This window comes from Falco peregrinus, chromosome Z (assembly GCF_023634155.1).
Source record: "Falco peregrinus isolate bFalPer1 chromosome Z, bFalPer1.pri, whole genome shotgun sequence".
Lineage (NCBI taxonomy): Eukaryota > Metazoa > Chordata > Aves > Falconiformes > Falconidae > Falco > Falco peregrinus.
Window position 1 is genome coordinate 81,464,796 of NC_073739.1, and position 13,301 is coordinate 81,478,096.

The 13,301-nt window shown below is 40.3% G+C and overlaps 1 protein-coding gene across 3 annotated transcripts in view; it reads right to left on the reverse strand.

Moving 5' to 3' along the window:
* Positions 1-447: 447 nt before the first annotated feature.
* The window catches only part of ST8SIA5 (ST8 alpha-N-acetyl-neuraminide alpha-2,8-sialyltransferase 5), an 80,555-nt gene continuing 67,701 nt past the window's right edge, over positions 448-13,301 (reverse strand). For all 3 annotated transcript variants that reach the window (XM_027779013.2, XM_055791353.1, XM_027779014.2), the window contains 3 exons: positions 12,092-12,204; positions 8,581-8,673; positions 448-7,612 (listed from right to left, as the gene is read on the reverse strand). In XM_027779013.2, the coding sequence (XP_027634814.1) occupies positions 7,144-7,612; positions 8,581-8,673; positions 12,092-12,204 (675 nt within the window). In that variant the 3' untranslated portion in view covers positions 448-7,143. The remainder of the gene's footprint in view (positions 7,613-8,580; positions 8,674-12,091; positions 12,205-13,301) is intronic.

Here is a 13,301-nt window from a genome sequence, read left to right on the forward strand (position 1 = left end):
AAGGGTGAGGACAGTAAAGGACAGAGGTGTTAGGTAGGTTTAAGTAGGCAAAAACCAGGATTGCAGAGGCTTTTCAAAGGCTACCTGTGCACAGATTGCTACTTCTAGTAATAAATTGCCCTAATGTCCCTATATATATATTGTAGGCTACAATGCAGAACGTACATTGAACATCCAGGGATCAAAATACCAAAATCTCAATTTACATTGTTGTATACGCCTACATATACTTTTATATATTTGTACATATATATATACACATAGGGTATATATATATCTACACACATAGGATGTTATATCATCATAAAATCCTACAGTGGTATTCTCTAGTCACACAAAGCAATTTCTATCAATCAGCTGAGCTTCCAGCCCTCTCTATTCACAGACAAAGAACAGCAGAAAAGACAAAACAAGTTTGAAGGCACAAGAAGTGGCCCAAAGATTGCCTTTCCCATAAAACTGTTAAAGTGGTTTATTCAATAGAATTAAATCATCTTTCAAACACAGTGACACAGACCAAAAAAATACCCTGATTACTGTTTTAGTTATGGCTTACATCAATTGATAGGCTTTCTATTATTACTGTAACACAGCTACAGAAACAATAAGCAAAAATTACAGGGTGGAAGGTTAAAAAAGAAAGGTGAATCAATGGACACGAGCAATTAACATCAGTATGAAACTACCATGACTCTGCTTGGATTTCTCCATCCCCACCGTCACCACTTTACAGAAATAACAAACATGAAACAAGCTTTATTTTTGCAATAGCCCAAGCTCTCCTAGCGTGAAGACACAGTTTTGCTCCAGTATTTCCAAACTAAGCATTTGGTTTCCACCAAGTGAAAACAGGGGACATATTCAGGAGGCAGCAGCTGTTCAATACAATTTACATGGGCTGAATTCAGAGGCTTGATCAGGGACCTCATGTTTGACAATAAGGAAGACCCAGAAATGAAGCAAAAATGAACACGACCATGTCCTGTCCCAGCTAGAGCAGGTACAGGCAGTCTGCCTCATCTCTAACGGGACAAGCTCTAGTGTCACACATAAATGTGTGTCACTTGGCCAACACAAGGTTAACAAATAGGGATTAATTCAAATCTCCTTGCTCCCCACTGCTAAAACAGGTAATAACCGAAGTCTTCACAAGCTGTATAGAGCGCTGGAGATATTTCAGTGTCTTGGTCCATCAGACAGTTTCAGGTAGAACAGACATTTCAAGAACTAGCCAACACAATATATGATTTCGCTGGCTTAATTTGTAACCATTTCACATGCTAACACATTTTACAGTGATTAGTACAGTTAAAAATGTACATCAACTTACCCAAAGATCAAACACCAAGAACATTTACGGCTTCTAAATGGAAAGTCAGACGTGTCAGTAACATATTTACAGCTTTCAATCCTTGAAGCGCTGAGGCAGATTTGTCTTTCCTTTAAGTATTCCACTATGGGCCTGTCCCTCACTATGGGCTTCAGGGAGCACTGGAGGTGCTGACTGCCTGGGACCCAGGCTCCCTCACTCAAATGCCTAGCGTACATTTGGATTTCCCTTAAGTTTATTTTAAAAAGCACTTACGTACAATTGCTTGTTGATTTTGATTACCATGCAGACAACACAGGGATGCCCAGCAGCCTCACCCACATTAGACAGGATGATAATAAGACATAATATAAAAATAATCTGGGAGGGGTTTTGGGGAGATGTGGGTTATTGGCTTGACTTACAAGCATTGGACCTGATGGTTTTTTTCTATCGAAGCCAAATGTGAATGTTGTGCTGGATATAAAGGGAATGGGCTGAACCCTGCCTTAAACATGTTCGTATCACTGATAAATTCCATGCTGGTATTTTAAAGCAAGCAGAAAATACTTTTCTAAAGGCATATGATTCGCATACATACAGTCAGGTACAGAGGGTTCATTTGTGATTTCATATGGCGATTTACACTACCACGATGAAGTGCTTTGCATAGATGAGTTTGAAAGGATGAAAAGTGCTGAAATCTGGAAGGGAGAGTGACGGTCACAACATTTCTGCTTCCAGATAAGTTTGTTCATTACGCACAACATTAAAAACACAGTATTGCTACTGCACTGTACCTACAATATATTAAAAAAATGTATCTGAAATCAAGTGAGTAAAAAACAGGAGGCTGCTCTTCCTGCCCATGATTAGGGCCTGTTTCTGGAGGCTTTCTCAGAAGTACACCAAACTTTCCACTGACTTCACTGGACTTTGGAAAAGGCCTTAACCATAAATATTGACTCCTTTATTCTTAAAACTTGAGCTCACTCCAGAACTTCCCAGGGAATCTGGCTTTTAGATATGGACAAATTTTGTTATTTCCTTCTTCATATACTTGTAAAAGCTCCAAAGTTCTCTGCATGCTTAGATGCAACCAAGCTGGGGGAAATGACCATTTCAGAGCTCTCCGTTTTCCCAGCTTGTGCTCTCTAAAATCAGAGCTTTGCTGACAAGCTACCAAGCCTCAGAAGATCAAAAAGGACAGATTCTGTCTTGCTCCACGTCTCAGTGTTTTATCCACGTCAGTTTGCCTCACACGCAAACCAGAGATTGCTCCTTCCTGCCATGGGAAGCTGAGCACGGACAGTCCGCCCACATAGCTGCGTCACCACCACAGTTTTTGCCTTCAAGGTCTGAGCAACATTTCTACTGATTCAGCGAACCCCCACAGAGCGGACTATTCTTAGAGTTGATTTTGTTCCATCTACTACATCTAACCACCCTGAGTGAACATCACCTTTAATTTATCATCAGTCAAGCCTGCATGGGGGCAGCTCTTGCTGGGGACCAGGGGAGCTACTCCTGACTGTTGCAAGCTCTGAAGCTTCACCTATCATTATCATGTTACTCCACAGTGCTAAAGGCCCTGTATCAGAGTTGGGGTTGCAATCTCCTATATTCCCTTTACATTGCTTTTCCAGGAGACCATGGACCTCCTCACCATGGTGTCTCTCCTCACTGAGATGGCAGCAGGCGGAGCAGACACAGCATGGCTCTCCCTTTGCAATTCATGAGCTGGCTTTGACAGCTCTCTTGCAATCACGAAAAATATGCTAAAATATTATAATGACCCTATCATCATTTAATGCATTCTGTCCAACAGCAAAGTTGGATTTCATAAATCAAAAGCAAGCAGCTAAACTATTCCAACTAAATACTTCCTTCCTTTGATGAAAGCACTGGCAGATTCATAAGCCTCCTCTGTCAACCCGACAATAAAGGAGAAGCAGTCCTTGTTACGTTTTTCCAACTGAATTTGCATTGCCAGTGTATGCAGATCTCACAAACTTCTTAAGAGATTCTCCTAAATAGTATGAGGAGTTGAGGATTAAACCATAATATTATAATTTTCTCTTTCCCTGTCTCAGATTTCATGTCCTCAGCAGCAGTGATGGGATTACAGCTTGAGCTCAGGATATGGTACCAGACAGCTAACAGCTTTTCTTCTTGGACAGATCAGATTTTTGTATTGGGGGATTTCTCTGGGGCCTGCAGCCTTCTCTGTGGGAAAGCATGACATGCTATACACGCCCTTTATTTCCCGTAATGGTGTGCAGCAAACACACCCAGCTTCTGGACACTTCTTATCATTCAGGTATCCCTTGTTCAAAGAAGGTTGAACATTTGGAGCTTTGATTGTATGGGAGAAGGAAAAACAAAATAGCCTCAAACTCAGACAGATTCTTGATGTCAGAAGAGTATTTTCTTACACTCAATACACACAAAAAAAAATGATGGCAGAAAATAAGGAGTGTCCTTCTTTCTGCAACAGCCCTTCTTTTCGTCCATTTAAGCAGGACGGGCAGAAGCTCAGGCTGGTCAATGCTGGCTCACCCACCCCACAGTGACCTCCATGTAGCTAAAATATCCCAGACAGTATTTATTTGCTACCCATGGAGAACAAAGCAGTAGGAATCCTGCTCATCCTCAGACCTGCTCCTGCAAGCTGCCACCACATCATTTCCATTCATCCCCACAGATGATGTGGTATGGCAGCAGGAATCTGATTTTACAGCTCCCGGTGCAAGGTAAGGAGGACAAAAATAACTGACAGCTTCTGCATATGGCATTTCTGACAGATGCCATAGTTTTCCCATCATTTTTTGAGCAACACCTGAAAAAATGAATCAGAAAGTAAACACGCTGCAATATGCATTTCATCTCAAGGACTGTGTTATATATATATTTCTTTAAGTATCTTTCTGGCTTGCAAATCACGCCTTATATCTAACTATACATCTATGTACACCTTCACAGACATGTCTGGGCCTGTTTCTACAGCCCCTACACAAATATAATACCCATCCACTTGAATGGGAGCTCTTTTCAAATAAATGTGGCAAGACTGGGCCTTTGGTGCATACGTGCGAGTATCCTGCACACACATTTTAAAATCATTAAAAAAATATAGTAGCTATAGATTTACAACTGATCAAAATCTAAACACAGAAAAACTGCACTTGTTACAGTATAACCTAGGTGAATTTACATTGCTCATTTATATGAAGCAAACAAAGGAAAGGAAATGTCTGTGACCCTGTAATTACCAGGTTAACTGTAATTACAGTTTTGCTTATCCTTTTGTCTGTCCAAAAAGTCCAAAAGGAATTTTGCAACTAAAAAGAGGGATTTGCACTATTTCTTTCCATAACAGGGATGCTTCTCAAGTGCTTTCCCATCTTTTTCAAAGGATCTTTTGCAACATACCAGACTCCTTTCAATTGCTTTTGTTCACTTCAATCACCATAGTAAAGAAAAACCCCTTACTGAAGAAGGTAACCTTAGCAAAGCAGCAGCAGCAAAGCAGTACTGAAGTCACTACTAGTCCCATACTCAGGCAGAAGAAGGAGTAAGGGCTCTAGGTACCAGCCTCAGCGTCACTACTGTTATCATAAAGCTTAATGCACAGCAAGATGGCCAACCCACAGGGTCACATTGCTCTCTAAATAGCACTTTCATTACAGCACTTCATTATCAAAGCCCTTTGCACATAAATTTACAAAACACAGCAAAGACCAAGATCTCTTTTGCATATTAAATCAAGGAAACTATCTCATCTACAAGTTCATTCTTAGTGTGCTGCATATTTCACAGCTAGCTGATACAAGGTGATGCTCGCTAAACACAAAGTTTAACTCTAAGACCAAAAGCACAACACAAATATATAAAGCTTAAGCACAGGTCCTTCACCTACTCCTGGCTGGTATTTCCCAAGTGAGTTCTGACACCTTTATCAAGGATAGGGGTTGCTCTTAAAGTAGTCAGACCTCTGGAGTCTAGTATCAAGTTGAGGAAATACACTCTCACATACCATCCAAGTCACTGCTGGTCAGTGGGGACTTTTGAAATGGTGACCATTGTGCTTCCCATCATTCTGATAATTTTATCTGTAGTGTGAGCAACTTTCACAGTTCTCAGCATAGCACAGAGGCTTTTAAAAGAAGCTTTGTGCATTCATGCATTTCAAAACTAAAATCCAAGTCCAGATTTGGATTTAAACCCTCTCCTCCCTCCAAAAAAAAAAAAAAAAAAAAAAAAAGTATCACTCAGGTAGAACTAGGGCTTTAAACTCCAAATGCTTGATCAAAGATCTTGTAATCTAAGTAAGACAAGACAAGGCACTGGACAGCAGCCCAAGTGCTTCAGACTAAGAATTTATACGAGGAAACTCTACTCATTTAACTATGCCAGCACAGCTGAAACAGCAAACCTCACCCTCCTGGGTACACAGTCATATCAGTTTGAAAAGGGCACATAGCAGCAGCCTACTGCACCACAGCTCAGCAGCCAAAACAAACCCCAGCAACATGTGGCATCTTTTCTGCATCCGGACTTTGTCAATTCACCTGTATCAAAGTGGAAAATAAAGCTTGGCATAACTGACAGAGTTACATTCATAACTTTTCAATGAATACACCAGCCCTTTTACTATCCTAATAACATTCTCAACATACAAAAATGCCACGTTAAGGCATCTAACATCTTGAGATGCATAATCTTAAAATAAGCATCATAATCAAAGCCACAATGTATCTTCACTATATTTTAACTTCATTTCCTGCCAGTACTTACCAGATACCTGAAAGTATTTGACTCAACCTGCACAACAGTGAATCAACATTCAGATACTCTTACAAAGACTGTAATAAAAATCAATGAGGAAATTTTTTTTTCTATCTTACGCTGTGATATTTGAACCAAAAAATCAAATCAGAAAATATAACTATGTAATCTCCTTGCTATTCAGCCCAAGAAAAGCTTGCAGAACTGTGAAGGAGCATGTTTCTTCCATAAGAACTCCAATCTGAAGCTGAGATGGTCACTGTAGGAGGAAGTACACACATTGTTCATGCATTAGCTAGAAGGAAAGCATTACAGACAGCAAGAAAGAAAATACGATCAGCAGAGGAGACTGGAAATACAAAATACAAGAAGGAAGAAAAAAGAAACTCTAAAATAATTGCACACTATGATCAACACAGTTACCTGTTGCTATGAATGGGAGTTTAACATTCCCTTCTATCCTTGCTGAAAAAAAATCATAAAGGGATCTTGTGTATTCCTATCACATCTATCTGCTATTTTTCACGATACCTTGTGACATTACAGAACAAAGACCTCAAGCTATATCCTTTCCCTTAAAACTATAATGCTAAAGAGTATTTTCAAAAACCCAAATGCCAGAGAACAGTGCTTTCAACAAAATCTGGCAATGCCCCAAGGTACTCTATTCAGAAACCTACATAAAGTCAGACAGTCTATGCTAAAATTCTCCATCACTGATTCTCTTCAAATTTTGGTGCTTTTTGCCATACTGAAACGATAAATATATTAATGTGCTCTGTTTACCCCTAAACCTATTGAAATATGCTCCTTATCTGACTTGCTTTCCAGGGCAGCGTATACCCTGGGACAGAGCAGTTTTACTTCTCCTACACTGTTACGGACCCAACTCTGCTAGCAAGAAAGATGCTGGTATCCTAGATCCTATGGGATGCAATGCCTTGAGGAAATTTATATCAAACAATTATTGCATAATCTCAGGATGTAACCATAAACAGGCATCGAGTTTCTGTCACACTTTTGCGTCAGAGGAAGAAGTGTCCCTGTCAACAGCAGCTACAGGTCCCCGTATGAACCCGCAGGATCCCCTTGCTGTGCATGTGGAGGAAGTTGAAGATTTCTGAGGGCATAGCATGAAAACCAGGGCGAGGTTTCACATTGTCGTAGTAGTGGTGAGTTATAAAAATCCCTGAGGGGTTCATGGGGAAGGCCCAAAAGCCAAAGAGGTGGACCTCTTCACAGAGCTCCAGGGCAGCAGTCACCAGGATCAGTCCAGTGCTAATCCGCTTGGCCCGCACCCCGAGGCCGAGCCAGTAGCGTGAGACATTGATGAGATACTGGGGATGAAAGTAATAAACAGCTTGCTGAGATTCAAAATCATCCAGGACATATTTCACCCGGATTGAAACGTCCGTGTTGCGAGTGTTGTAGAAAGCTGGCAGCAGCACGGAAGCGTTCTCGTAGACCTGGAGCACATCGTAGAAGGGTTTCCTCCATTTTTCTAGCTTATGAAATCTAAAGGGAAAAGGATGTGAGTGATGATCAGACCAGAGCAGAGCCAGCAGACAAGAAACCTCCAGTGGGCTTTTACTGAAACATTTCTGATGCAGAGAAAATTGAAATGATGTTTCAGTTAACAAGGGGAATATATTTAGATTTGTAGTTAAAGAATCAGCATGAAATTTAGAGGGAAAATGCAGGGGATAAAAAAATTACATACTTTCCTCTCTTTTGGCAATATATTCATTTGACAGTGGACAAAGTCTATACACATTTCTGATCATGTCTCACTTCTCATTTTATTATGAGAAGTATGTCATTTTTCCAAGGTGTAGACAGCTGTATACTGTGCAGTGCAGAACTGTACCAAAAATGTGGCAAACTCCAAAGCAGAGCAAATGTCCAAAATGTCCAACTGTAACATTTACAAGAGATTCAAAATGCAAGCACATGGGTTTATGTTGCTTGAGAAAAGAAACACATTCCCGCAGCAAGAAAGGAAAGCAGTAATTAGCCCTGTGTTCCAAATCCTGTCAGCAAGGTGGCATTCAGGTATGAACAAATTTTAAAGTAAAATCACCCAGTCAATCCTGGTTACAAAGTTTAACTAGCATTTTTTAAAAACATATGACATTTAGGGTGGGATGCAGTTTCTTCCACTCTGGATGTTTCTGAGACATTTGCCTGGGGCTTGCAAGCACAGCACAAGACTTCCAGGGGAAGGATGGCTCTACTGTTATAATTTTAGCTCATCAGCTTCCCACTTTCTGTCACCAAGGTGCAGGTCTAAGCGTTTAACACATTTCTGTAAATTGTTACTGATTCCATATACTGGATAACTTCAGTTCAGAATGAATCATGATTCATAGTGTCAGTTTAAAGTAACAGTGGGGGGGGGGGGGAAATCTCTGTAACAGTTAGAATTAAGTGAAAGGTAGATTTGGAAAAGAAGTAGAGATGAAAATACTAAAAACAGAAATGACCTCTCAGTAATTATACTGGGATTGACAGTCACGACATCCGTCTTTACCCCAACGTCCATGAAGTATTTCTCAGATATAGGAGGCAAATTGCATCTATAAAGGAAAGAAATTAGTAAGAAAGTTTAAAAAATTCTTGCACCTTTTCAGGACTAGAAATTCGAATTGGTTTAAGATTTCTTCCAAGCAACAAAGCTAGAAGCAGACTGAGAATGTATCAAAACATGTTGATGTCCGAACTGTGCATTAAAGTAACAAGTTCTTTGGGGCTGTATGAAGACCACCCTTCTTCCCTGAGTCTGTGAAAGACAACACCTTTTTGCAGATGTAGCCAACGCTTACTCATTATGTTTCCTTATTAGCAGTTCAGCTATTAAACTTGGCAGTTTAGGACGAGAAATGTGATGAAGCCCCAAGGCCAGTCAGCCTATAAAATCAGAGACTTCCTCAGCAACAGCTGAGTTGTGTTCAATAATTAATAGATAAACTATCTATAACATTGCCTTTAACATGCTTTGGTTGATACTCAAGAGACTTCAGGGGAAATGTTCCACAAGAGACAAATCAGTCCAGTCCCAATTAATGCATAACTATCTGTTTCCCTCCCTTTTCCCTTTATAAGTATCCCCCAGGGTAGTGTAAGAGCAGCAATTCTGACTCTACAGATACGCCAGAGGATGTCAAAGTTATCAGGAGCAAACTTACAAAGATTTGCAAACCTTGACTTTGCTGAGCCTCCGCCTCACCTTGACCTTGACCTAGATTCATCATTTCACAAAATTTAGAGCACTCCTCAAGAGACGCTGAGGTTACTAAAACAAGCACGTACACACACAAGCTTCACTTCCATAGGAAACCCAGCTAAAAATAAAGCTCCAACATGTGTTATCAGAGGCAACATAAGTGGCTTTGCCACTAGTTTTACACTCAGTTTAAGCTAGCATTAGATGCTTGCTGACATTTTGAAAACTTTTTGAAGTGATCTACAAGCCTTAATAAAAGAAATCGCTAAGATCCCTACGTCTCAAAAATACTGCTGCGCCCAATTCCCAAACAACTCCACATTTCTGAAGAACAAGGCTGAACAGGAGAAAACTGTGAAAGTATTTAGGGTAAGCGATGCTCAGCGTTTTCACAATACTACAGTTCAGCTCAGCTGTTAGCATAATTTTTCAGTCACAGAGAGAGGGCAAGTGGGGACCAGAAGATCGCACAAAAATGCTTCAAAGTCCTCAGACTCAGGAGGTCCACATCTACCTTCCAGAGAGTCCCTCTTTATGAGGTCAGAGTTCTCATTTTGGCCACCTCATCCTTCTCATAGGCAGTGTTATTTCCAGCACTTTTCTCTGCTAGGTCATGCAACGTCCTTCTGAAGTCCTCTAGCATCTTCAGTTCTACCTAGCACTCGGCACTGTGCTCATCAGATTGTATATGAAAAAGGTTAATACAAAATTACAATATTTTTTAAAAGTAAACTCCCACCAGGATTAAGAAAGACTGAATTTTTTGCAAGTGATAATTCCTTATAAAAATGACAAAATCTGTACAAACTATACTTTTGTCATAAGAGTCAAAAAATTCATCCCTATAAAGGGAGTAGTCCCATCTCTTAGTGCACCCAATGTTTCATCACAGATCTCTCCTCTGGCCAGTAGATGGAGATAGACAATAAGAACTAGTAAATAATATTAACTGCTATCAGAATTTATTTCATAGAAAAGTCTTGGTTGAATCCTGTTGGCCACAAGCTTCCTGACAATAGAAGTTTTCCCGAGGTGTCCTGAACGTATCACTAAATGTTAACAGTGCTCCATAGGTAGTTTTTGAAATATTTTAAAGAAATATTCCTTTAGTGATCAAGATGGTGATTTCTGACAGTCTGGTGAACTGGTGCTAGAGTGGAAAGTGGATATATTCAGATCTGATCTCAAACACAAGCTTTACTTTAAAATTCATGTCAGCAGACCTTATGCTCTTAAACATCAGCAGGTCTTTTATGCATAACACTGGTCCCACATGGTTTGGAGGTGGTGAACCAGGGGGGTCTTTTGCACAAGTACTGATGTATTTATTCATCTCTCATTCTCCTTAAGCCTCTATTTAATTAATTACTGATATCAAAAGCAACCTGATTTCTACATTCTGTAGTGATCTGATCTGCTTTTTTTAATCATTTTTGGTATAGTGCAAGGAAGAGTTAACAGTGGTAAAAAGGGACCTCCACTGAAAGTTCTTATACATAAATTATGACATTTGCTGCCCATATTTCCGTTTCCACTCAGCAGTTTAGCATTTCCATGTGTAACATGTACCACTTCTTTCAACCATAATGATAGCTGCGATCCAGCACAATAGAAGGGAACCTACAATGATCATTTAGTGTATACGGGTACACTAGGCTTTTAAGAAGCAAATCACATGAAGCTTGGACTGTTTCACAGATTAAAACTTAAGACAACAGTTTTCTATAAAGTGGGCACAAGAGGCAGACACAAGGGTCTGAAAACAATGAATACTGAAGGTAAGACCTGTAAAATTTTTTTTTTCTTATTTGATACCAGATTAAATAAAGAATGCAATGGGCCAAAAATCTGACCTAATTTTTGCTGGTATGAAATCAGGGAAATTCATTGATCTATGCAGTTATTCTAAACTGACAGCAACATACCTAAGATCAGAAAATAGGCCAACAGAAGTAAAAAGATTTTTCTTTTCTACAGAACAGGTCATGAATTTGTGAGCTAGCTGTCATATGCCATGACCCAGACAAAGAGCTTAACAGGATTTAGACAGGGATTAGTCATGCATATGAATATTAAAAAAATCTTTCCCTTATATATTAAGGATGATAGAAGTGCTGCTAAACTCCATTATCCAGGGACACAAGTCATGGGACATCCCAGTCTATGCAGAACCTGGGTAACTCTGCATATGTTGGGGAGCACAATAGGAAGACATTCAACATTCAAAGTTATTCAGGCACCTCTGCACACCCTGGAGTCTACGGAACTGATTACTGTAACTCCCATCATCCAGCACTTGAGCTCTGCACCACTTCAGAAATACACCTCCGAGGCACATGAGCTGCATGGTGGGGAGCTATTAACATCTGGCCAAGCTGCTTGTCACGCAGCGGAGGTTATACCTCTGGTTCAGAACCGCCCCAGAAGATCATGGCCACATTCATAGGACAGTACTTGTGGGCTAATGTCCATGGAAGGATAAATCCACAACCTGAGTGACACAGAATGTCCAGAAAGAGGACATCAGACTTTGTCAGTAAGTCAATGATTAACCACATGGAGTTAGGGAGAAATAATTCCTCAAAGCATAATTTTTAAATAGATATTATACAGCCAGGTGTTTTTTTCAAGCCCTTACTTTCTGTGCCACAAGCAGGCTTGCTATGGCCAGTTTGGCAAATCCCATGTTTCCACATAAGAAAGAACAGCTTTGCAATCTTTTAGTTTTCAATAAAACGGGCAAAAAAGAAAAATGGTGCTATGGTGATTACCGAAACACGAAGTCTGCACTGTCAATCTCCCGGCCACATCTGCTGTTCTTCAGAATTCCTCCGTTCCCAACCACTGCACATTTCTTAAACTGGGAGCGGTGGTATGGCATATCCTGCAACATCACAGCAATGAAACAGATAAATAACCTGAAACATGGAGGAAACAAGTCTCGTTTTTACTTCTTCCTCTTTTTTTGTGCAGCTGCATCTTGCTGCAGATGCACTAATCACAGGAAGTTAACACTGGTTCTGGCACGCAATATTCCCATGGTGTACGTAACGGATGGGGTTGTTCTCTGTGCAATTAGAGACAGTATGGGCAACTGAGAGGGAAAAAAAGCAATAACCTGGTTTAGTCCAGACTTAATAACAGAACGAATAATTTTAGAAACTTGCTTTCCCTTTTGATTTCCATATGAGGGCATGAACCATAAAATTAGCATACCCCAGGCATTGCCTTCTGCACTGCCTGCAAACTATTCTCCTCTCAGGCTCTGATGTCCTGCTTTTGAGAAGTCTGCACACATGGTTCCAGAGCAACTCTAGGTTCTAGGAAGCCTCTCGAAGTCAGACAGCACATAACAGCTATTTATCAGAACCTAGCCCAAATTTTACTGCTTGCTACCACTAATTTTACTAATAGTATTATATTTGTTAATTAGCACTTGTACCACAAGCAGTGCCTAGACCCTTTGGCCAGGCACCTATTTTGACTTGCATAGGATGTATCTTTCTGTAACATTTGGGCAAAATTCTGTCTTCATATGTAGACATGCAGCTGCTGCTGAAACCAGAGAGAATGAAAATCACATCTCCGAGAACAGAACTGGGCCGTTAGGGGGAGAGGGTTGTGATGCAGAACTGAGCCGTGCTACACCTTATGAATATGTAGACATGTGCTTATATAAGCATGAGAGTTCTCATTTTGGTACATACATATTTTATCAATAATTTCATACCGCAAACTACAGCGAGATGTGATAGTAGCACAATATTTCTAGGTGATTATTCCCAGGATCTTTCCGTAGCATTCATAAGCCATGAGGAAAAAGGGCATGCAATTACACCTGTTTGAGAAAATTAGCAGCTTTCTAACAGGGAGGAAGTACAGTTGCCTGTGCTTTACCCAGTGATTTCTTAACACAAAATGCCTCAGCAGTCCTGAAAGGGAGATCAGAAGCCAGGCCTCTGCATTCAGCACAAGGCTCTT